The sequence below is a fragment of the Rhinoraja longicauda genome, chromosome 1, assembly GCF_053455715.1.
Source record: "Rhinoraja longicauda isolate Sanriku21f chromosome 1, sRhiLon1.1, whole genome shotgun sequence".
NCBI classification, from domain to species: Eukaryota; Metazoa; Chordata; class Chondrichthyes; order Rajiformes; family Arhynchobatidae; genus Rhinoraja; species Rhinoraja longicauda.
The window spans coordinates 10,257,379-10,283,770 of NC_135953.1; the positions used below are offsets into that span (position 1 = coordinate 10,257,379).

The 26,392-nt window shown below is 50.1% G+C and overlaps 1 protein-coding gene across 1 annotated transcript; it reads right to left on the minus strand.

Annotated features, from left to right (window-relative positions):
• Positions 1-15,301: 15,301 nt before the first annotated feature.
• ap5s1 (adaptor related protein complex 5 subunit sigma 1) lies at positions 15,302-20,981 on the minus strand. The gene is made up of 2 exons (XM_078406772.1): positions 20,695-20,981; positions 15,302-18,637 (listed from the first exon to the last, which is right to left on the minus strand). Exons 1-2 carry the CDS (start codon positions 20,943-20,945, stop codon positions 18,211-18,213), a joined length of 678 nt encoding a protein of 225 aa, XP_078262898.1. The 5' UTR covers positions 20,946-20,981; the 3' UTR covers positions 15,302-18,210.
• Between the last annotated feature and the right edge of the window lie 5,411 nt (positions 20,982-26,392).

Genomic DNA, 26,392 nt, shown 5'->3' on the forward strand with positions numbered 1-26,392 from the left:
TCACCTGAGGAACAGCAGCCCAGCTCGTTGTTTGCACGACATCAAGGCCGATTCACAAATTCGAAGGTAGAGGGTCGTAGATTCACATCGTGTGGACATACACAAACAGTGTTGAAACAGGCCCAGCCCGCATGGATCTGCTGCTTAATTCACTTTGAATGGAGAAGAAAATCAAAATATCCAGGGTGATTTCCATTTCTCGGAAGAGTCATAACGTCATGCAGTACAGAAACAGGCCCTTCGGCCCAACTCATTCATGCTGGGCTATATGATTAAGAGAGCTATAGGAGTTGACCCCATCTTCCTGAGTTGAGATGAGGAAAAACTTTTTCAGTCAGAGAGTTGTGAATCTTTGGAATTCTCTGCCTCAGAAGGCAGTGGAGACCAATTCTCTGAATGCATTCAAGAGAGAGCTGGATAGAGCTCTTAAGGATAGCGGAGTCAGGGGGTATGGGGAGAAGGCAGGAACGGGGTACTGATTGAGAATGATCAGCCATGATCACATTGAATGGCGGTGCTGGCTCGAAGGGCCGAATGGCCTTCTCCTGCACCTATTGTCTATTGTCTATTTGTCTTTTGTCCCTCTGAACATTCTCTCTCCACATACTAGTCTGAATGTCTATTAAATATTAGTTAGTTAGTTTAGTTTATTGTCTCGTGAAAAGCTATTTGTTGCGTGCTTTACAGTCAACGGAAAGATCATACATGATTACAATCGAGCCGTCCACAGTGTGCAGATACAGAATAATGGGAAGAATGTTTAGTGCAAGATAAAGTCCAGTAAGGTCCGATCAAAGATAGTCCGAGGGTCTCCAATGAGGTGGATGGTCGCTCAGGACTGTTCTCTAGTTGTTGGTAGGATAGTTCGGTTGGAAGGCTGTGATCAGTAAAGTAAAGACGCTCTGTACCTTCCCACACCTCCAGTATCCCTCTCCCTTACTCCAGTCTGATGAAGGGTCACTTATTCCTATTCCTATTCCTCATCTCCAGAGATGCTGCCTGATCCTCTGAGTTACTCCAGCACTTTGTGAATAAAATCACAAGGTGTATAAAATCATGAGAGGAATACATCGGGTAGATGCACGGAGTCTCTTGCCCAGAGTGGGTGAATCGAGGACCAGAGGACATAGGTTTAAGGTGAAGGGGAAAAGATTTAGTAGGAATCTGAGGGGTAACTTTGTGGGTGTATGGAACAATCTGCCAGAGAAGGTAGTTGAGGCAGGGACTAACCCAACACTTAGACAGGTACATGGATAGGACAGGTTTGGAGGGTAAATGGACCAAACGTGAGCAGGTGGGACTAGTGTAACTGGGATATGTTGGCCAGTGCGGGCAAGTTGGGCCGAAGGGGCTGTTTCCACACTGAATCACTCTATGACTCTCTGATATCAGTAAAATACTATCAGAATCAGTGCTGTGGCCCTTGCCTCTTTTATATGCATCAGCCATTTAGCTAGGAACTAGACCAAGTTGACCCGTTGGGCCCACAACTCATTGGGTTGTCATTGTGATGTGGGGAAAATCGCACTTTTTTCTTTAAAATAAATGGCTTAAAAAAAATATGTAAATAAATCTCAATGAAAATTGCGATTTTTCTTTAAAATGGTGTTTTTTTCTGCATTGGTCTAGCACCCACCCCTCCCCTCCCTCACTCCATCCCCTCAACCCCCCTTCTTCTTCATCCACTGTGCCCCTTCCCCTCCCACCCCCCAGTCACCCACTCCACCCCCCCTTATCTCCCCCCCCCTCCATTCTTAGGGGCTCTCCGGCGGCGCCGCCATTCCCGCCCGTCGGGTTTCCATGGTGACGTGGAACATGGAGGTATTACTGCGCATGGGCGGCTGACGGGCACAGCAAGTGGAAAAGGCATTTATTAAAGTTTAAAATGTGAATAACAAAATATAACAATTTGAACGTTAATAGGATTTCCTGATGCAAGAATTTTCAACATCAGCATCATTTCCCCTTTTCACAACAGGAAGGAGTTGTCGAAAATCGCCACAACAAAAGGTAAGAATGCCGCCAAAAGGCTCATCGTTCTTTTTGCCTAGATCTCGAAGTTCTGTCCACTGCTTCAAAGCTCTCCCTCCTAATCATCGGGCACTCATCCCGAACAATCAGTCTCACACTCCTGATCAAATGAACCATGTTGGAGTTCTTCTCAATGTTGCACATTGTATTATCGGTCACTTCGATGGGTATCTTGAATCGAGAATGTGCAGTTCTTCCACCAGGCATCAATGTAGCTGCTATACCAGAGGATGCTACAGCAAAAGCAACATCAACTTGACCTCGAACTTTGGAGAGGATCAATTTGGTGAGAATTGTTTTGCCAATTCCTGTTGGTGTATCAATGAAAAACATTGAAGGAACATTCCTTTCCAAGCAGCTGCACACATGGTCATACACTGCTCTTTGCTCAGCATTCAGCAGAGGCTCCTTCTCTTCAACAAATCACTGTTGTTCAGGTCTATTGTACTGCAGTTCACTCAGCAATTCTGGATTGTCACCATCAAGGTTCATCCTTCCATGTCTTGGTAGTGGCACATGAAAGTATCCCAGTGTCTTGTTGTAAATCACAAGCTTGTCTTGAATATACAACAGAGCCTGATCATGATGCCTCTCATCAATCATGATATTTGGATCATCGATTGTTCTCCGTTCTCTTTGAAGGTAATCTTCAGACATTGAATTCTTGAAGCGATCCCATAATTGTCGAGAAGTGTTGATCTCAGCAATCATCAGCAAAACAAACAAATCTCTCATTGCTTCGGGGAGTCTTGTCCGCTCAGCATCTTCCATCATTTGTTGCCAATGGTCGTCAGTTTGCAACAAACCTCTTTCTATGCAGACGTCTTTGAAGGAAGGAAGAATATGTCCATCATGTGTCCTAGATGAATCAAAGGATACTGGCCCTTTTACGTGATGGAGAAGCAGTCTCAAGTAGTAGAGGTCACTTCTTGGAGAAACGGTATACACTCGTCCCAGAACGTTGGCTTCAAAAATACCTGGAAGATCTTCCACTATCTTCCCAACCTCCTTCTTTGCTGTTTCTTATTGTTCCGTGTGTAAAATCGGGGTACATCAGCGTAGTACAGTGTTCTTGCAAATTGATCTTGAGAACACAATTCCATGAATTCAGTTAAAGTTGTTCTCGAGATATCCTCATTTCTCACCAGCCGACCAGCAGGGGGAGGGAGAAGAGGGGGGTGAGAGAGGAGGGGGGGAGAGGAGGAGGGGGGGAGAGGAGGGGGGGAGAGGAGGGGGGAGAGGAGGAGAGGGGGAAGGCGAGGGGGGAGAGAAGAGGGGGAAAGGGGGGAGAGAGGAGGAGGAGAGAGGAGGGGGGAGAGGAGGAGGAAGAGGAGGGGGTGGGAGGAGTGGGGGGAAGAGGAGGGGGGAGGAGTGGGGGGAAGGGGGGAGAGGGAGGGAGAGGAGGGGGGAGAGAGGAGTGGAGGGGGTCGGGCGCTGTGCGAATGTGGGAGGATTTTGGGTCCAGCGGGACCGCTTGGTCTAATTAGTCTGTCCTTTAACTGCTCGGCGTGGCTCCGGAGCTGAGCGGTGAAGGAGACGCCCGTGGCTGAGAGCGGCAGCAGGAGCGGCGATGCTGAGCGGAGCTGGAGGCTCTTTGGCGACGGCAGCGATGGAGACGCCCGGGTTTTAGAGCGGGAAGAAGAAGCAGCGGCGGCGGCGCGATGGATCGGGAGGCTCCGGGGCCTAGCAGTGAAGGAGATGCCCGGGGTTTGGAGCGGCGGCAGCGGTGATGGCAGCGGTGATGGCAGGGCGGGGGCTCCGTGGTGGTGCGGCGGCCATGATGGAGACGCCCGGGGTTTGGAGCGGCGGCAGTGGTGATGGTGGGGGCTCCGGAGTGGCGGCAGCGGTGATGGCGGGGCGGGGGCTCCAGGGCAGAGCGGCAGCCATGGTGGAGACGCCCGGGGTTTGGAGCGGCGGCGGTGGCGACGCTCCCCCCACTTGGGCCGCAGAACCAAACAGGCGTCTGGCGGGAAGTGGGAGCTGAACAAAAATGACGACCCTCCCCCACAACTGCGCACGCGCAGTCACCCCGCGGCCATCTTACGTAAGTATAGGCGCTGGTCTGGCGACCATCTTACGTGAGGACCGGCCCCGACTGCGCATGCGCTGGTTTTTTAAAACTTTAAAATGTGAATAACTTAAAAAATATAACACCAATTTCAATAAAATGACCATTTTTACCATTAAAGCGACGACGGTGAATAAGGCGGGCCTAAAAATGTCGCACTATCTTGTACAGTTTTGGCTGATCGGGCGATCGCGGACTGAGCGTGCAGTATGCTCGGATGGTTTAGCAGAGTTCCAAGTAGAGTAAAGGGCCCTGGTTACATTTATAAAGATGTATATCTTGGCTCTTCATAAAACGGACGTAGTTTTTTTTAATACCAGATCCAACCAAATGTGACACCTATAATTGGATCCCAGGATACCGGGATCACTGACGTACAGTTCAATATTAATGGCTGAAACCTATGTGCTTTAATCATGTTTACCATAAATATTTCAGGAACCTAATTAACCCAGATGGTTTCTTAGCCAATCTCAATGCGAGAGTTTACAACCAAGTAGGGGATGAAATTAAAACAAGTTTTCGAACCTTCCTTCTAATGTGTCCCACTGATGGATGCATACTGACCCCTGGTGGCGACTTTCAGACTGAACGCTGAACACAGCGTTGGAGGCCAAGTCAATGGGTATTTTTAACGTGGAGTTTTAACACATGCGGGTTTGTAGGTTAATGTAGGTCTGGATAGAGTGGATGTGGAGAAGATGTTTCCACTAGTGGGAGAGTCGGGGACCAGAGGGCGCCAGCCTCAGATTAAAAATACGTAACTTTAGAAGGGAAATGAGAAGGAATTGAGAAGGAATTTCTTCAGTCAGAGGATGGTGAATCTGTGGAATTCATTGCCACAGACGGCTGTGGAGGCCAAGTCAGGGGGTGATGAATCTGTGGAATTATTTGGCACAGAAGGCTGTGGAGGTCAAGTCATTGGATATTTTTAAGGCAGAATAGATAGATTCTTGATTTGTATAGGTGTCAGAGGTTATTGGGAGAAGGCAGGAGAATGGGGTTTGGAGGGAGATAGGATCAGCCATGATTGAATGGCGGAGTGGACGATGGGCCGAATGGCCTAATTCTACTATTCCTTATGACCTTTCTAGGTGGAAACAAAATATTTTTTCTTCAAGGTTCAGCTGGTAACACCAATGAGATTTTTTGGGTTGACTCTCAGGATGCGGACAGCATTGCTTAACCTTAAATATCCTCCAGGCCATTGAGGATGAAATAATATGGTCATTTCGTTTAATCTACCCTGATGTCACCTGGGTTGGTTGCCTTAAGGACATTAGGAATATCTCTCTCAATGCTCTTTATTTTTGTAAACCTGCATCTGTAGTTCCTTGTGTCTCTCCCAATGCTACTGTATTCAAGCGGCCCGGTGGTACAGCAGTAGAGCTGCTGCCTTACAGCGCCAGAGACCCGGGTTCAATGTAGACAACGGGTGCCGTCTGTACAGTTTGTACGTTCTCCCCATGACCATGTGGGTTTTCTCCGGGTGCTCTGGTTTCCTCCCACACTCCAAAGAAGTACAGGATTGTATGTTAATTGGCTTTGGTAAAAATTGTGAATTGTCCTTGGTGTGTAGGATAGCGTTAGTATACAGTGATTGTTGGTCAGCGTGGGCTCAGTGGGTCGAAGGCCCTGTTTTCGTGCTGTGTCTCTAAACTAATCTAAAAAATTAGGATGCTTAGAAAACGGGGCGGCACGGTAGGGCGGCATGCTTAGGGCGGCACGGTAGCGCAGCGGTAGAGTTGCTGCTTTACAGCGAATGCAGCGCCGGAGACTCAGGTTCGATCCTGACTACGGGTGCTGCACTGTAAGGAGTTTGTACGTTCTCCCCGTGACCTGCGTGGGTTTTCTCCGAGATCTTCGGTTTCCTCCCACACTCCAAAGACGTACAGGTATGTAGGTTAATTGGCTGGGTAAATGTAAAAATTGTCCCTCGTGGGTGTAGGATAGTGTTAATGTACGGGGATCACTGGGCGGCACGGACTTGGTGGGCCGAATGGCCTGTTTCCGGCTGTATATATATGATGATGATGATGATGATGAAAACAATAAGCATCTGGAATCCCCACTCTCACATCACAGGCGGCTGAGATGCATCGGCCGATACTAATCAAGGACCAGGCTAGAGTCTATCAATGTGAATAGAAGTTTATAAAATTAGCAGAGGCAGTCTTCTTCCCAAGGGTGGAAACGTCACACACCAGAGGGCATAGCTTGAAGGTGACAGGGGGAAGATTTAATGGAAGATAGAAGCAAAGTGCTGGAGTAACTCAGCGAGTCAGGCAGCATCGATCGCTGAAGAAAAGGAATAGGTGACGTTTTGGGTCGAGACCCCTTCATCAGACCCGAGACATCACCCATTCCTTCTTTTCAGAGATGCTGCCTGACACGGTGAGTTACTCCAGCACTTTGTTGTTGTAAACCAGCATCTGCAGTTCCTTCTTCCGCAAGAAGATTTAATGGAGATGCACAAGACACATTATTTTCACACAAAGAGTGGTGGGCCCTGCCAAGGGAGATGGTGGATGATGAAACCATCATGATGCTTAACTGGCATTTTGAGAACCACATGGACAGGGAATGGGGGGAAATAAATCATGTGCAGCTAGATAGGACAATTTAATTTGGCATCATGGTCAGCGTAGCCATTGTGCGTCAAAGGGCCTGATCATTAGAGGTGTGTAAAATCATGAGAGGAAACCTGGTTGATCACCTGGTTATAGGAAAGATGATGTTAAACTGGAAAGGTTGCAGGGAAGATTTATGAGGATTGTTGCCAGGACTTGAGGGTCAGAGCTAGAGAGAGAGATTGAGCAGGCTAGGACTCTATTCCTTGCAGCGCAGGAGGGTGAGGATGAGGATTGCAGGAGGATGTTCTTACAGAGATGTACAAAATCATTAGAGGAAAAAATCAGATAAACGCAGTCTCTAGCCCAGGGTAGGGGAATCGAGAACCAGAGGACATGGGTTTAAGGTGAGGGGGGGAAAGATTTAATAAGAATTTGAGGGGTCACTTTTTCACACAAACGGTGGTAGGTGAATGGAATGAGCTGCCAGAGGAGGTAGTTGAGGCAGGTACTATCGCAATGTTTAAGTAACATTTCGACAGGTACATGGATAGGACAGGTTTAGAGGGATATGGGCCACAGTTTGGTGGGACTAGTGTAGATGGGAGATATTGGCCGGTGAGCAAGTTGGGCAGAAGGGCCTGTTTCCACGCTGTAAGACTATGGCTCTGTGACCATGACTGTATCCTCTGCAGTACCTTTCTACATGTACTAATGAAAATCGAAACAGCGGATTCAAGAAATCTGACAAAAAATAGCAGCTGAGGCAGAATGTGTGGACAGAGAAATAGAATTAACATTTCGGCTTGACTACCCTTCAAAGATTGTCGAGATTAACTTGGCATCCTGTTCAGCATATTGTGGACTGAAAAGCCTGTTTTTGGACTGCACTGCAGATTGTCATTTAGTCCCTTCAATCTGTTTATCCATTCTTTAATATCCTAGACCTGACTGGTCTTTGTGGTTTAAATCTCTTGGCATGTTGACACAGCAGGTTATACAAAAGGTTTTCTGCAATTATCCTTGCGTCAATGGGGAAAATGCATCTTATGCTCAGGTACTTGGGTTGGAGGTTTAAAAAATTAACAAAAATGAATGTTATCAGTATAACATAGAAAATAGGTGCAGGCGTAGGCCATTTGGCCCTTCGAGTCAGCACCGCCACTCACTGTGATCATGGCTGATTATCCACAATCAGTACCCCGTTCCTGCCTTCTACCCATATCCCTTGATTCTGCTAGCCCTAAGAGCTCTATCTAACTCTCTTTTGAATGTATCCAGTGAATTGGCCTCCACTTCCTTCTGAGGCTGAGAATTCCACAAATTCACAACTCTCTGGGTGAAAAGGTTTTTCCTCATCTCAGTTGTAAATGGCCTACCCCTTATTCTTAAACTGTGGCCCCTGGTTCTGGACTCCCCCAACATCTGGACCATGTTTCCTACATCTAGTTTGTCCAATCCCTTCATAATTGTATGTGTTTCGAAAAGATCCCCTCTCATCCTTCTAAATTCCAGTAAATACAAGCACGGCAGTTCCATTGTTTCATGACAGTCCCGCCATCCCGGGAATTAACCTCATGAACCTACGCTGCACTCCCTCAATAGCAAGAATGTCCTTCCTCAAATTAGATCAAAACTACACACAATACTCCAGGTGTAGTCTCACCAGGGCCCTGTACAACTGCAGAAGGACCTCTCTGCTCCTATACTCAAATCCTCGCGTTGTGAAGGCCAACATGTCATTAGTTTTCTTTACTGCCTGCTGTACCTGCATGCTTATTTTCAGTGACTGATGTACAAGGACACCCAGGTCTGGTTGCATTTCCCCTCTTCCTAATCTGACACCATTCAGATAATAATCTGCCTTCTTATTCTTGCCACCAAAGTGGATAACCTCACATTTATCCACATTATTATACTGGATCAGCCATGCATCTGCCCACTCACCCAACCTGTCCAAGTCACCCTGCATCTCCTCTTCACAGTTCACACGGCCACTCAGCATTGTGTCATCTGCAAATTTGCTGTTACTTTAATTCCTTCATCTAAATCTTTAAAATATATTGTAAATAGCTGCAGTCCCAGCACCAAGCCTCGTGGCACCCCACTAGTCACTGCCTGCCATTCTGAAAGGGACCCGTTAATTCCCACTCTTTGTCCTGTCCTGAAATAGGCCGCGGGATTTTTCTCTGCACGGCGGGGGCTTCAATGTCAGGAACCCTGACGTGCAGCGGCTTCGCCCACCCCGGATGGCGGGGCTTGGGTCGGCCCGCTGCGCACCTTTCACCGTCTGGCGCGGCCTGGAACTCAGCAACTACAATAGCCTGACCGTGGGAGAAGACGGCAGGGGAAGAGAAAAGACATTCTGACCTTCCATCACAGTGAGGTGACTGGAGGAGACTCACTGTGATGAATGTTTCTTTTTGTTTGATTGTGTGTGTTATTGCTTATTTTTATTGCTCTTATTGTTGGACTGTGGGTAATCTTTCATTTCACTGCACATTTATGTGTATGTGACAAATAAACTTGACTTGGCCAACCAATTTTCTATCCATGTCAATACCCTACCCCCAATATCATGAGCTCTAATTGTGCCCACTTATCTCCTGTGTGGGACCTTATCAAAGGCTTTCTGAAAGTCCAGATACACTACGTCCACTGATTCTCCCTTATCCGTTTTACTTGTTACATCGTCAAAAAATTCCAGAAGATTAGTCAAGCAAGATTTCCCCTTCATAAATAGTGTTAGATTAGGGAAAGAGGAAGTGCAACAAGAGGCCTGGGTGTCCCTGGACCGATCCTGTTAATGCTATCCAAATGCACCACTATTACATCTTTAATAATTGACTCCAGCATCTTCCCCACCATCGATGTCAGGCTAACTGGTCTATAATTCCGTTTCCTCTTTCCCTCCTTTCTTAAACATGTACATGGATAGGACAGGTTTAGAGGGATATGGGCCAATGGGTGGGTCTCATGTAGATGAGACATGTTGGGCGATGTGAACAAGTTGGGTTGAAGGGCCTGTTAATACGCTGTATAACTCTAAGTGGATTTGGAGCAAAGTAACTCTGTGCACAAGAGGACAGAAAGTGCTGGAACAAGTTCGTGGGTTAGGCTGTATCTCTGAAGAATATGGAAAGTGACGTTTTGGGTCGGGATTCTGAAGTCTGAAGAAGGGTCCCGATCCAAAATCTCATGAATCCATGTTCTCCAGAGATGCTGCCCGACCCTTTGAGTTACTCTAGCTCTTTGTGTTCTTTTGTGTAGACCAGCATCTGCAGTTCCTGGTTTCTAAACTCTGTCCACACTCATAAAAATGTCAAGTCACTTTTGAGTTTGAGAAGAAACAACTCCTCAGAATGTCAATAATTAATTTGGGACAGGCAGCAATGGAACTGATGAGTGTTGCTGGAGAATGAACAATGATAAGCTACATAATACACAGTAATTGTGGATCCAGATGCACCAGACTCCAACCTCATGAACACATGTTCTTGTTCCATAACGACATCTCTGCTTTCTATCTCTTGTGATTCCTTTTTGGAAAAAGCACCCGTGTTAAATAATTCATGACTCTTGCAAATGTTTTTATTTGACTTTGCATTGATTTAGTCACCACCTTGCAGAAAATTGGATTTACATACTTCTGTTGCTTTTTCTGTTATCTGGCTGCACAGATAAAATCTGAACAATTGCATGTGCTGGTGTCAAAAGTGAGAAGACGTACATTTCTGCGGCACCAGTGGATCACCGAGCGTTTCACACCCAGTAAAGCACTCCTGAAGTACGGCCACTGTACTGCGAAAGGCAGCGGCCAATCTGCAGAGAAGGTTCTGACGAACAGCAAGGTGATAAAGATAGGCACAAAGTGCTGAAGTAACTCAGCGGGTCAGGCAGCATCTCTGCTTTCCCTCTCTCTCTCCTTCCCTCCCCACCCTAGTTCTCCTGCTAGTTTCACTGTCGTCCTGATTAATTTTAGTTTGCCTGCCTCGTTGACACCTTCCCCTCAGTACATTGTACGTTTCCTTGAACATGGTCTGCCTTGATTTGTCCTTTTCACACCTTACATGGACTTTGCACCCCTCCATATCTCTAGTTTCCCTCTCCCATCAGTCTGAAGAAGGGTCTCGACCTGAAACGTCACCCATTCCTTCTCTCCAGAGATACTGCCTGTCCCGCTGAGTTACTCCAGCGTTTTGTGTCTCTCTTCAGCATCTCTGAAGACATTGGATAGGTGACATTTCGGGTCAGGACCTTTCTTAAGTAGCACATCAGCAGGCCGGAGCCATCGACTCACCTGAGATCCAGGCTCAGCTCCTTGCCAAGAGCCTCCATGCTGTTGGTAAAAAGCATTTTCTCCAGAGATGCTGCCTGAGCCTCTGAGTTACTCCAGCACCCTGTGTCTATCTAGGATTGGATAGGCTTGGATAGAGTGGATGCGGAGAGGAAGTTTCCACTAGTGGGAGAGTCTAGGACCAGAGGTCATAGCCTCGGAATAAAATTCCTTTAGGAAGGAGATGAGTAGGAATATCTTTAGTTAGGGGGTGGTGAATCTGTGGAATTCATTGCCACAGAAGGCTGTGGAGGCCATCAATGAGTATTCTTAAGACAGAGATAGATAGATTCTTGATTAGTACTGGTGTCAGGGGTTATGGGGAGAAGGTAGGAGAATGGAATTGATGGGGAGAGATAGATCAGCCATGATTAAATGGCGAAGTAGACTCGATGTACCAAATGGCCTAATTCTTCTCCTTTCACTTATTGTAGATCAGTGCATGTTCCTTTAACATAGTGACCTCACCACTACTAACCACTCCCCATGGTCTCTTGTATAATTGTAGCTTCCCCACCTCCAGCTCGCTCTCTAGTTCCGGTGATGACCACGGACAGCTAGGGCATAATGTGTGTAGTGCAATTAATAAACCTATTCAGTAAAAGACTCTGCGTACGAGGGACATCCTTTTACATGGTGTCAGAGCGGTAGACTTGCGTCTCCTGTTGATCGGTTTTTATTTTATTATTTGTTCCTCCCAGTTGTGTCCCCTCCTTCCACTTTGCCATGGCTCACTCGTGTCGTCGTCCGGACACGCTCGTTTTTGATGGGGACATAGTGCACCGCTGGACTGTCTTCCAGCGGGACTACGAACACTATATCGCGATTGCCCATCCTGATGCAAATCCTGCGGTACAGGCTCACCTGCTCCTCAACCTGGCTGGTCCGGAGGCAATGGAACGCTATGCTTCGTTCGATTTCGTCCCTCCGGAGGACCGCAACGACCCGGCATGTCTCATGGCCAAGTTCACTGCCCTGTGTGATATACCCACCAATAACATTATTGAGCGTTTTAACTTTTTCACGCGTCGTCAGACTCCAGGGGAGCACGTTGACGCCTTCATTGCTTCTTTGAGGCATATGGCTCGGCGGTGCCGCCTTGAAACGATCACACCCGACGAGATGATCAGGGACGTCCTGGTCAACGGTCTCCTAAACTCCAAGCTGCGTGACGAGCTCCTGATGAAGCCTGACCTGTCGCTAAAGGACGCCGTACATGCCGCACGCATGGCCTCTGCTGTTGCCTCAGTATCTCGGCCGGCGTCCCATGACATAAATTTCACCGGCCGCCGGCGGCTAAATGCCCCGCCGGCCAGGGTCGCCCCCTCCGCGCCCACTACGGTCACCCCTCGCCGATGCCCAAACTGCAACTTCTCGTCACACCAGTTTAACGTTTGCCCAGCGCAGGGCAAAACTTGTAATTCCTGCGGGAAACTGAACCACTTTTCTGCAGCTTGTCGTTCTCGTGGGAGACCTGTCCCTGCTCCTAGAAGGAGTCTAAACAACCTTGCGAACAGTGATAGCGCAACCGGTTCCCAGTACCAACACGAGGAACTCCCCGATCCAGATACAGTGTTTTCGCTTTTGGGTGCACCTGCGTTGATAACGGATCCTTCCGTGCATGTTACTGTCAATGGACACTCCTTCCCTGCGAAGGTCGATACTGGTGCTTTTGCAAATGTTATGTCTGTTGGCCTCTTCGAGCAGATAAGCTCGGGGGAGAGGGTTACTCCTGACGACTCCCGCCTTCATGCCTATGGGGGAGGTGTTCTGGTTGCCGTGGGGAAGGCAACGGTTATCTGTACTGTTCTGGAGACCTCTCGGCCCCTCACGTTCCTCCTGCTAGCATCTGACAACGTCACCCTGCTGGGCGCCCGTGCATGCCAGGACTTTGGCTTGGTTTCATTCCACCGCGACATCCACCTGGTGCAGGCCCCCATGGACCCCCTGATCGAGTATCCCGACCGATTTGATGACGTCCTGGGGAAGCTGCCCTGTGCCTACAAGATCGTTGTTGACCCGGGGGTCAACCCGGTGGTTAGACCGGCCCACCGTGTGTCTTTTGCCATGAAGGGCCGCGTGGAGTCCACACTACGTGGCATGGTGGACATGGGCATCCTCAAGGAGGTGAGTGCCCCCACCCAGTGGGTCTCCACCATGGTGGTCGCTGCCAAGAAAGATGCGAGCGAGATCAGGATCTGCATCAACCCAAAAGACCTGAACCTGGCTATCAAACGCCCGCACTACCCCATGCGGACGGTGGAGGACGTCGCGGCACAGGTCGGTCCAGCCACAGTTTTCTCGGTCCTAGATGCCAAGAGCTCCTTTTGGCAGATCCCTTTGGATGCACGTTCCTCCTTCCTGACCACCTTCAGCACACCTTTTGGCAGGTTCCGTTTCCTCCGCATGCCTTTTGGGATCAACTCAGCAAGCGAGGTTTTCCAGCGTACAATGGAGCAGCTGTTTGCCGGGTTGCCGTGCGCCATCATTGTGGATGACATCCTGGTGTACGGGAGGGACGTCGCTGAGCACGACCGACACCTCCGCCAAGTCCTGGACAGGGCTCGTGAGATCAATCTCAAACTTAATCAACGGAAGTGTCGATTCCGCGTTGAGGAAGTCACCTACGTTGGCCATGTTTTCACGGCGGGGGGCCTGAAGCCAGACCCCGAGAAGACGGCGGCGATCACCGAAATGCCCGCTCCCACTGACGTGCCCGGCCTGCAGCGCTTTCTGGGCATGGTCAACTACTTAGGCAAGTTCATACCCGACCTCAGCGAACTGAGTGCCCCCCTGAGGGAGCTGGCCAAGAAGGACTATGCCTGGGTCTGGCTCCCGCACCACCAGTCGACCTTCGAGGCCCTGAAGTCCAGACTCGCACGGACCCCCACTTTGCAGTTTTTCGACCTGAACAGGCCAATCGTCCTCACCTGCGATGCATCTCGGTTCGGCCTTGGTGCTGCCTGCCTGCAGCTCTATGACGACCGGCAGCTGCCCGTCTCCTATGCCTCTCGCACAATGACCCCTGCTGAGCAGCGCTACGCCCAGATTGAAAAGGAGCTCCTTGCCGTGGTATTCGCGTGCTCCAAATTCAAAGACTACGTTCTGGGCAACACCTTCACCATCGAAACTGACCACCAACCGCTGGTCTCTATTTTAAACAAGCCCATCCACGCAGCCTCGTCCCGTTTGCAGCGAATGATGCTGCAGCTTCAGCGCTTTACCTTCGATATCGTGTACCGCAAGGGCAAGGAGATGTTCGTGGCAGACACTTTGTCCCGTGCCCCACTACCTTCCATTTCCCGCCATCCGTACGAATCGGCTGACCTGATGGTGTTGAACGTCAACATCGTTCCATCTTGGCAGATGCAGTCCCTGGTCACACACACTGCCGCTGATCCTGCCCTGCAACAGCTTGAGAGCGTCATCCGCCGTGGCTGGCCTGACCGACGGTCTTCCCTGCCGGCTGGTGCCGTGCCCTACTTCCTGGTTCGGGATGAACTGGTGCTGCACGCGGGCGTGGTGGTGAAGGGTCACAAGGTCGTGGTGCCGGCCGCGCTGCGAGATCACTACTTTCAGACTGCCCACAACGGACACCCCGGGGTGGAGGCCACTTTATCCCAGGCCCAAGCACAATTTTACTGGCCTGGCATGGTTCAGGACATCCGGGACAGGGTCTCCGCCTGCGCTGCCTGCAACCGCCTACTACCTCATCAGCAGTGCCAGCCTCTCCTGCAGCAGCCGGCTCCCGAGTTGCCGTGGATGGCTGTTGCCGCCGACATTTTCGAGTGGCGTGGCAAACACTACCTGGTCCTGGTGGACTCCTACTCCAGCTGGTTCGAGGTGGACCTGCTGCCGTCCCTCACGTCTGCAGCCGTCATCGGGAAGCTTCGCCGCCACTTCTCTACCTTTGGTTCCCCGGTATCTCTCCAGTCCGACAACGGCAGCCAGTTTACCAGCGCGGAGTTTGCCGCTTTCGCCACCCTGTGGAACTTTCGCCACATCACCAGCAGCCCCGAGTACCCGCAAAGCAATGGACTTGCAGAGCGCGCTGTCCGCAGCGCGAAGGAACTGATGGAACGTTGTCGGCTTGCCAGTTCTGACTTGTACCTTGCCCTCCTCAACCTCCGCAACATCTCCCGGGACCCCGCGCTCGGTTCCCCTGCCCAGCGCCTCATGTCCCGCACCACTAGACCCCCCATCCCCGTCTCCCAGCAATCCCTGAAACCAACGGCTCGCAGCCCTGCCGCTGTCAAGGAGCGCATCATCGAAAAGCAAGTCATTCAGAAGCGCTCCTTTGACAAATCGTCCCGTCCCCTTCCCCCTCTGTTCGCTGGCCAGGTTGTCCGGATGGAGTCCGCCTCGGGTCACCACCGGCTGGCCGTGGTCGTCGGCAATGCTGACTCTCCACGGTCGTACCTGGTTAATTACGAGGGCACCGTGTACCGTCGTACCCGCCAGCACCTGATGCTGGTCAACGAGCCTGCACCGCCTCCCGCGGTCCCGTATTCACCTCCCGTCCAGTCCCCGGTGCCTGATGTGCCTCCTGCTCCCGTCCATCCTCGCATGCCCCAACCTTCGCCGTCTCGGCTGTCTGTGCCCGGCTCGCCCCAGCCCACTTCCCCTCCTTCGCCTGCGCGTTTGCGGGTATCGCCGCCCCGTTCTCCTCCTTCCCCTGGTTCCCCTGCCTCGGTACCCGCACCCGTCCCTGCTCTTCCTTCGACCGAAGGGGATGGGGGGTTGCGCACCCGCTCTGGGCGACTGGTCAAGCCGCCTGTCCGGTACGGTGGGTACGAGTAGTCTGTGTTGTGCTGCATTCTATCTGCTCCCTGCTTATAGTTTAAGTCTAGCGTATGAGCCGTGGTCGCTCTTGTTTCCAAGAGGAAGGATGTAGATCAGTGCATGTTCCTTTAACATAGTGACCTCACCACTACTAACCACTCCCCATGGTCTCTTGTATAATTGTAGCTTCCCCACCTCCAGCTCGCTCTCTAGTTCCGGTGATGACCACGGACAGCTAGGGCATAATGTGTGTAGTGCAATTAATAAACCTATTCAGTAAAAGACTCTGCGTACGAGGGACATCCTTTTACACTTATGAATCTATGAATAATGGCAAAGAAGCAAAGCAAGATGGCATGATCAACTCTGACAGATTGATCACGATCAATAAGTGGGTGGTCAGGGTGTTAGCTTTGGTATACACCAATATCTGCAGTTTCTTCTTATTACATAACAATGTGATAAAGTCCAGATCATTTAGGGTGAAGGCAGGAAAATGGGGTTGAGAGGGAAAGATAGATCAGCCATGATTGAATGGCGGAGTGGACCGAATGGCCTAATTCTGCTCCCAGAACTTATGAATGAATTTCAGGTTCTGATAAAGAGGTAGTCAGTGGAAACCATCCTTTTGCCTTCACGGAAGCTGCCTGCACTGCTGTGCTCATCCAACAGTTTGAGTTTGCTCCAGATTCCCAGCATCTGCAATCTCATGTCGGCGCTGAAATTCAAGCCCCCTATTATTTCACGATAATACCGTGTGATTTTGTACCTCCACTTAACAAGACAAATGGGATCTCGGTATGAAGATGTGCCTCGACCCGAAACATCACCCATTCTTTCTCTCCAGAGATGCTGCCTGTCCCGCTGAGTTACTCCAGCATTTTGTGTCTATCTTCGGTCTAAACCAGCATCTGCAGTTCCTTCCGATACGGATCTCAGTTTATCATCAAGGAACGAGGAGTCTGACCAGCGGCATTGAGCGTCCCACATTAAAACCCAGCCAACCCCTGCAATTAATCCCCCCGCCAAAACCAGCACCCAGCACAGTGGTACTGAGGTTGCTGCTCATCATGGACCTACTACACACCAAACTATGTTTGCTTTTAAACCATTAAACCTTCCCCCTCTCACCTTAAAGCTGCATTTGCCCTTAACTTGAGGATCCAATCACTACATGATGATTGTAGTCCGACTGTGTGATTGTTAGATCAGAATAGAATAGGTTGGGATCGAACTGTAAAGCTCGTGGATAGTGAATGTGGACAGGATGTTTCCACTGGAGGGAGAGTCTAGGACCAGAGATCATAGCCTCAGAATAAAAGGACGTTCCTTTAGGAAGGAGGAGGAATTTCTTTAGTCAGAGGGTGGTGAATCTGTGGAATTCTTTGCCACGGAAGGCTGTGGAGGCCATAGCCTCTGAATTAAAGGATGTTCAGGCTAGGACTCTATTCCTTGGAGCAAAGGAAGATGAGGGGTGATCTTACAGAAGTGTACAAAATCATGAGAGGATTAGATTGGGTGGATGCACAGTCTCTTGCACAGAGTTGGGGAATCGAGAACCAGAAGACACAAGTTTAAGATGAGGGGAGAAAGATTTATTAGGAAACTGAGGGGTAACTTTTTCAAGCAAAGTGTGGTAAGTGTATGGAACTAGCTGCCAGAGGAGGTAGTTGAGGCTGGTACTATCGCAATGTTTAAGAAACGTTTAGACAGGTACATGGATAGGACAGGTTTAGGGGGATGTGGGTCAAACGCAGGCAGGTGGGACGAGTGTAAATGGGACATGTTGGCCGGTGTGGGCTAGTTGAGCCGAAGGGCCTGTTTCCACACTGAATGACTCTGTAACACTGCTCACCCTCCCATTGCGATGGGCCATCAAGCATCAACAGGATAGGCAGCGTCTCTGGAGAGAAGGAATGGGAGACATTTTGGTTCGAGATCCTTCTTCAGACTAGGGTCTCCCTCTCCCCTAAATCTCATACTGAAGAAGGGTCTCGACCTGAAACAGCACTCATTCCTTCACTCCAGAGATGCTGCCTGTCCCGCTGAGTTACTCCAGCATTTTGTGTCTGTTTTCGGTTTAAACCAGCATCTGCAGTTCCTTCCTACACATTTCATCAGGAGCTCTTTCGACCTCTTCCCACATCCCTCCAACATGCTTTCTCTGAGGTACCTACCACATTACTCCCTTTCCCTGACTTCCCAAAGTTTCCCACTCGTCATACCTTCCCATCCTTCTCTCCAAAGATGCTGCCTGTCCCGCTGAGTTACTCCAGCATTTTGTGTGTATCTTCAACACAAACCAGCATCTGCAGCTCCTTCCTAAACATTTCAGGGTGAAAACATTTCGGCTATGAATAAACCTAAAACACTCTGGCTGTTTCTAAAACCCCAGGGCATCTTCAGCAGATATTGCTTTGGTCTTACTTGAAGATGGAAGCATTGAGTTCTTTCTCCAGACTCTGAGTGAAACAGCAGTTGACAAACATCAGCTGCCCATGTGGCAAGAACGTGTTCAGGATGGCCTCAATTCGATCGGTCTTGAGCATAATGTCATTGCTTTGGACGAGCAACTTCAGATGCTCCTTGAGGTACTTCACCAGCAGTTGGAGGGTGTTTTCTGCCAGCGCCAGGTTCTCGTGAGGGTCACAGACCAGGGCAAAGCCCAGGGAGAGGACTCCCAGCCACACAACGACCGTTTCCTCGCTGAAAATCTCGCCGGCAGAGAGCCGGAACACGCCCAAATCCGGCTCCTGAGACCGAACGGATTCCTCGCCTACCGCTGCCCCAGAGTCAAAGAGTGGCTTATCTGCTGCCTGTCGAGCCAAAATACACGAAGAAGACACTTGCCTGCAATTAAAAGGCACAGAGAGCTTTCAGCCAGAGTGCACCGACTCTATATGACTGCACACAGTCTACATTTCACTGCCATTTACACCCATTGTAAGGTGCAGAGAAGATTTACCAGGATGTTGCCAGGACTCGAGGGCCTGAGCTATAGGGCGAGGTTGAGCAGGAGGATGAGGGGCGATCTTATATAGGTGTGGAAAATCATGAAAGGATTAGACAATAGACAATAGGTGCAGAAGTAGGCCATTCGGCCCTTCGACCCAGCACTGCCATTCAATGTGATCATGGCTGATCATTAGATTGGGTAGATGCACAGTCTATTGCCCAGAGTAGGGGAATCGAGAACCAGAAGACATGGGTTTAAAGTGAGGGGGGAAAGATTTAATAGGAACCTGAGGGGTAACCGTTTCAAGCAAAGCGTGGTAGGTGTAGCTGCCAGAGGAGGTAGTTGAGGCAGGTACCATCGCAATGTTCAAGAAACAATTAGAAGGGTACATGGATAGGACAGGTTTCGAGGGATATTGGTCAAACGCAGGCAGGTGGGACTAGTGTAGATGGGACATGTTCCAGAGTTGGTCGGTGTGGGCAAGTTGGGCTGAAGCGCCTGTTTCCACGCTGTGTGACTATGACAGTGCCCTCCTCCGGCCATGGACTAAGGAAATCAAGCTGCACATTTCAACAGGAGCTCGCTCAACCTCTCCCTACATCACGCCTTCCTGCACTGTGATTTCTCTAATGTATACGCCACATTACTCCCTTTCCCTGACTTCCTAAAGTAGCCCGTTCGTCATACTGCCACTTAGTTTAATTTATTATTGTCATGTACCGAGGTACTGTGAACAGCTTATGTTGCATGCTATTCAGTCAAAGACTGTACGTGAATCCAATCAGGCCGTCTACACTACACAGATAAAGGATTCCACCACCCTTCCACCCTCTATCTCTCCCACACCACCCCACCCTGTCCTTCCCTCACACCCCACCTCTCCCCTCACACCCAACCTCCTCGCACAACCCTCCCTCCACCCACCCCCCCTTCACATCCAACCCCACTTCACTCACCTTACCGCTCCGTCTCTCAGTCCACCCTTCCCACACACAGCCATCAGCCAACCCCTCTCCCTCCCTCACTCCCCTCCCTCATACCCTCACCCACCCTCATACCCTCACTCCCCTCCCCTCATACAAGCCTCCCTCCCTCACCAACGCCCGCCTCCCCCCTCCCCCCCTCCTACCTACACCAACTCCCTCCACCTTCAACCCCTCCCACCTACACCAACTCCCTCCACCTTCAACCCCTCCCACTCCCCATCCACCCTCAGCCACCCCTCTCACTCTTCACCTCCCCCCCCCCACATTCCTCAGCCATTCACTGCCCTCCCACCACCCCTTTCTACCGCATCTCCTCCTCCTCCTCCCCACCCCCCCTCCCTCACCACCTCACACACAACCCTCAGCCACCCTCTCCCTCATACGCCCACCCCTCTCCCATCCCTCTACCACTTCAACCCTCAGCCCACCCTCCTCCATCACCTCACACTCATCCCTCCCTCCCTCACACTCAACTATCCTCTCCCTCATACCCTCACCCCACCCCTCTCCCCACCCTCTACCACTTCAACCCTCAGCCCACCCCCTCCCTCATCACCTCACACTCAACCCTCTCTCCACCACCCTCATACTCAACCCTCAGCCCACCCTCCCTCATACCCTCATCCCACCCCTCTCCCCTCCCTCTACCACTTCAACCCTCAGCCCACCCCCTCCCTCATCACCTCACACTCAACCCTCCCTCCACCACCCTCATACTCAACCCTCAGCCCACCCTCCCTCATACCCTCATCCCACCCCTCTCCCCTCCCTCTACCACTTCAACCCTCAGCCCACCCTCCTCCATCACCTCACACTCAACCCTCCCTCCCTCACCACCTCTCAACCCTCAGCCCACCCTCCCTCATACCCTCACTTCCCCCCCCCCCCCCCCACCACCACCATAACGCTCTCAGCCACCACCCCACCCCCTCCCCTAACACATAAACCCTCCTCCTCCCCCTCACCTGGCCACGGCCGTCAGCTGCTCCTTTCCCCGCAGCCGGAAGCGCTGCGGGCCGAGGCCACCACCAGGTCCAGGGCCGGCCTTGTCTGAGGGCAGCCGCTCTTCGGCCTCGGCCGGCGGCTCCTCGGGCTCGGCTTCGGGTCGGGGCTCCTCGGGTTGGGGTTGGGGCTCGGTTTCGGGCGCGAACAGCCGCGAGTAGAGGACTCGGCTCCGCGCGCGTCCCAGCGCCAGCAGCACGAAGCCGCGCACCATGGCAACGGCAAACTGCCAACGGCCACCGCCGCCGCCGCCACCTGACCCGAAGGAACCGACCTCTCGCGAGGACGCTGATTACACTGCGAGAGGCATAGCTAACGGCGGGTTTTTGCCTGCTAAAATGGCGGCCGTTCCGCTCCTTTGCGTACTGCACTTCAGTAGAGGTGATTTCAACGGAGTGGTCCATCTTGCTCCTCTAGTATCTTTGGGCCACACGGACTACATTACCCAGGGGGTGCCGCGCTGGGCGGGCGCTTTTTGTTTTGGGCAGATGGCGCAGGTGCATCTCCTGTGTGATAACGGTTCGATCCCCACCTTCCCCCAAACTTTTTGCAAACCACTTATGCGCAGTTTCCAGGCGCTCCCTTATTGATCAAATCACCCAGCAACCGATGCTGCCCTGACCTGGATGCCTACCCTTGACCTACAACTTTAGGCTGTGCATGCCCTGCACAAGAAGAATATTTATCAAATGTCACACAGCTGTCACAAATGTCGGATCTATTTGGAATGTGTAAGAAGGAACTGCAGATGCTGGTTCAAACCGAAGATAGGAGACACAAAAATGCTGGAGTAACTCAGCAGGAGAGTTAGCAGCTCTGGAGAGAAGGATAGGGTGATCTATTTGGAAGTTCAATTAAATACATTTTTAGGGACCAAAATGTTTGCCCAACTGTGACTGCAGATTCCCACCAACGTGGTTGTCCCTTATTTGTCCACCTTATTCTTGGACAGACAGTTTGCACCTTACATACATGTTAATCCTGTGAATTAGCGATTAAAAATATCATATCATATCATATCATATATATACAGCCGGAAACAGGCCTTTTCAGCCCTCCAAGTCCGTGCCGCCCAGTGATCCCCGTACATTAACGCTATCCTACACCCACTAGGGACAATTTTTACATTTACCCAGCCAATTAACCTACATACCTGTACGTCTTTGGAGTGTGGGAGGAAACCAAAGATCTCGGAGAAAACCCACGCAGGTCACGGGGAGAACGTACAAACTCCTTACAGTGCAGCACCCGTAGTCAGGATCGAACCTGAGTCTCCGGCGCTGCATTCGCTGTAAAGCAGCAACTCTACCGCTGCGCTAAGAAACGTGTGTCTGTTACGTGCTTGAAGTTGTGAAACATATTCCTCACTTTTAGGTTAAGTCAAGTTACATTGCGGAGAGGTGCGGGTGGAATGAAAACCTTGCAGGGACATAGACTCAAGACAGCAAAGAAAAGCATTAATTATATAAATTTAACATTCAATTGCACATACATTCTGAAAGACAGTGAAAAGAAAAAGAATACAAAAAAACATAGGTGCAAAAACACACTGTTAAGAAAGGTGCATGATAGCGCAAGATGGGATCCATAGTGTTCCATTGGTGAGGAAGGATTGTGGTTGAGTAAGACTTTTCAAAAGCCTGATAGTTTGTAGGAGGTTGCTGGAAAGGGACAGCCTGCCGGGACTTCATTTGCGGCAGCCCGCGGGATGCCAAGGCGACCGAGCGAAAAGAGGGATGTGGGTTGGCGGGCCAAACCCGGGCAAGTGACGGAAGAGGTCCTGCTGCACCCTGGGGATTACCAGGATCATAAGGAATAGGAGTACTCCACCATTCAATCATGGCTGATCTCTGCCTCCTTTTTCCTGCCTTCTCCCCATAACCCTTGACACCGACCGGTTCCAATCAAGAATTTTACTGTCTCCGCCTTAAAAATATCCACTGACTTGGCCTCCACAACCCTCTGTGGCAATGAGTTCCACAGATTAATTACCCTCTGACTAAAGAAGTTCCTCCTCACTCTGTCTAATAGAGCATCCTTTAATTCGGAGGCTGTGTCCTCTGGTCCTAGACTCTCCCACCAGTGGAAACATCCTTTCCATATCCACCCTATGCCTTTCATTATTCTGTAGATTTCAATGAGGTTCTCCCCCTCAACCTTCTAAACTCCAGCGAGTAGAGGCCCAGTACTATCAAACACTCACATATGTTAGAATACTCTTTGTTGACTACAGCTAGGCATTCAACACTATTATTCCCTCAAAACTCGTCCCCAAACTCGTTGATCTTGGACTGGAGACCTCCATCTGCGGATGGATATTCGATTTCCTGACGGGCAGGCCCCAGGTGGTGAGAATTGGCAGCCACACCTCTTCCTCACTGATCCTCAACACAGGCACACCACAGGGCTGTGTGCTCAGTCCACTCCTGTACTCCCTGTTCATGCACAACTGTACTGCTAAGCACAGCTCACACAGCATCCTAAAGTTTGCTGACGACACGACCATCTTGGACCTCATCACAGACAACAATGAGACAGCCTACAGAGAGGAGGTAAAGGCACTAAACAGCTGATGCCAGGAAAATAACCTCTCTCTCAATGTCAGCAAAACTAAAGAGATGATCATGGACTACAGGAGACAGCGGGGGAGTGGACACCTCCCCATCCACATCGGTGATGCTGAGGTTCAAAGGGTCAGCAGCTTTAAGTTCCTCGGTGTGCACATCACCGAGGACCTTTCCTGGACACTGCACACGGACACAATAACAAAGAAGGCCCACCAGCGGCTCTTTTTCCTGAGAAGACTGAGGAAGTTTGGCATAAATGCCAACATCCTCACAAACTTTTACAGATGCACCATCGAGAGCCTGCCGACGGGCTGCATTACAGTCTGGTACGGGAACTGTTCTGCCCACAGCCACAAATCACTACAAAGAGTGGTGAAGACGGCACAGCACATCACTGGCAACTGTCTCCCGGCCATTCAGGACATTTTCTACCGGCGGTACCTGCGGTGCAGCATCATCAAGGACCACAGCCACCCAGCACGCAGGCTGTTCTCCTTGTTCCCGTCAGGCAGACGATACAGGAGTATGGCTGTGCGTACTACCAGACTTAAGAACAGTTTCTACCATCAGGCCATCAGGCTTCTGAACTCAAACACATTTCACATCATATATGTTGATTATTTTTGATATTGTCTTTTTACCTTACTAATGTCATTTTTTAAATCTTATTTATCCTTGGAAAATTACTGCTGAGGTGACCCGTTGTCTTGTCAAATACATTTCATTGTACCGTTGACCCTGTGCCAACCTACATATGACAAATAAAATGTATTATTATTATTATTATTATTATATGCTAACCCACTTTCAGTTTCTTTCAGTCTTGGGCAGGCTGTGATGCAACTAGTCTGCTTTCTGTGGTGCATCTGTCAAAGTCATTGGAGACATGCCAAATTTCTTCAATCTCCTGAGGAAGGGGAGGCGTTGTTGTGCGTTTCCTGCTGTCGCTCCAATGCGATTTGATCCGTTAAGGATGGTTGGTAATATTTACATGAAGGAACTTGAAACATAATCTAAGTTCCTTACCATCACCATTAGAGTTTAGCTTAGAAATACAGTGCAGACACAGGGCCTTCGGCCCACCGTGTCCGCACCGACAAGCGATCCCCGCACACCAAAGCTATCTTATATAAACACACTAGGGCCAATTTACATTTATACCAATCTAATTAGTCCACAACCCTGTTCGTCTTTGGAGCGTGGGAGGAAACTGGAGCTTCCCAGAGAAATCCCACGCAGGTCACGGGGAGAAAGTACAATCTCCGTACAGACAAACACCGGGATCAGGATCGATCCTGGGTCTTTGGCGCTGCAATACAGCAACTCTACTGCTGAGTTAGCTTGCTTCCCCTAAAGAGTCACTGGCCCGTAATCACCTGATTTACCCCTGCTGCCCTAAAGGTACCACATTTGCTATCCTCCAGTCATCCGACACCTCCGCAGCAGCCAGTGGAGATTTAAAGATGAAGGCAGAAGAGACTTCAGATGCTGGAATCTGAAGCAATAAAAGAACAACTAACTGCTGGAGGAACTCAGCAAGTCAGGCAGCATCCATGGAGGAAAATCAACAGTCAATATTTTGAGAACTGCTAGAGGAACTCAGCATATCAGGCAGCACCCATGGCACCAGAAGATGGTGCCACTTGCATGCAGACTTAGTAAACTATTTATGCTAATCAGGGATGTGCTTAGATATGGCAATGGTTTACTGAACTGTATGCAAGAAAATAATTTCACACTGCATTTGCACGTGTGACAAATAACGCATCATTGAATGGTGGGAGATCAACAGTCAATTTTGAGTCGAGATCTTTCATCTAGACTGAAAGAGTAGAGAAGTGGTCAACGTGAAGAGGTGGGAGAAGGGCGAGGCAAGAGCTAGCAAGCATTAGTGGATATAGATGAGGGGTAGACTGGCAGATGGCAATGAGGTGGGGAAGGGAAGGCTGGAGATAGCACCAGAGACTGGGAGATGAATAGTGGATGACAAAAATCTACAGACTCTGGAATCTGATAGGAAAGGAATGTATAGCATTGAACTGAATGGAAGGTGGTGATAGAAGGGGTGGCGTGAGCTGCAGGGGAGGGGGAAGGAGATCCAATGGGATGTGTGTGGACAGTGAGGGGAGAGGGGGAAAAGAACAAGGTAATAAGGGCAGGAGGGATAGATGGAAAAATATATGTGAGATGACTAGATAAGGTAGGAGAGAGAAAGGGACAGAAGAGGTACGGGTTACCTTAAATTGAAGAATTCAATGTTAATGTTGTTGGGTTGTAGATTATCCAGGCCGAATACGAGATGCTGTTCCTCTAGTTTCAAATTGCCTTCACTGTCATTGGAGGAAGCCAAGGGCAGATAAGTCAGTGTGGGTTAAGTGTTTCGCTGAAAACCTCTGCTCGGTCCGCCAAGGCCTACTGGGCTAACCATTTTAACCCTTTCTCACCCTCACATTGTCCTGGGCCTCCTCCATTACCAGAGTGAGGCCGCATGCAAATTGGAGGAACAGCACCTCAGATTTCACATGGGCAGCTTGCAACCCAGCAGTATGAACATTGAATCCTCTAATGTTAGATACTGCCCTCACTCCCTCCCCTCCTCCACTAAGTCAGTTAAACAGTTTCACAATTTGTATATAAATATTTATCGTGTTCTTGTTCTATGTCTGTATGAAACTTTGCGAGTCTTCAAGGTACAACAGAAGTCTTTATTACAGTAACTCAATGCTGGCAGCAAGACAACTAAAATGGCTGCAACCACACAATTTGACTGCACACTCCACACTGTGTACAGCCAAGATAACTATGTACAAAAATCTCCCTTTGTCCTGTGCAGCGCCACCTGCTGCACGGGAGGAGCAACGGATCCTCCCACCCCACACAGTCCACCAAACATCACACTCCCCCAAACATCACACTCCCCCTTTCCAGTTTGAACGACTCTATTCCTGAATGAACCGCCTTGGGGGAATTCCACGATTGCAACGTGTCAATTGACGAGGGTCCACAGGCAGATCAGCGGGGTGTTCGTCTGGTGGAACTTCGTCAAGCCAGGGGAAGGGCAAATCAGGCACTCCAGTGTCTAAACGATTCGGCA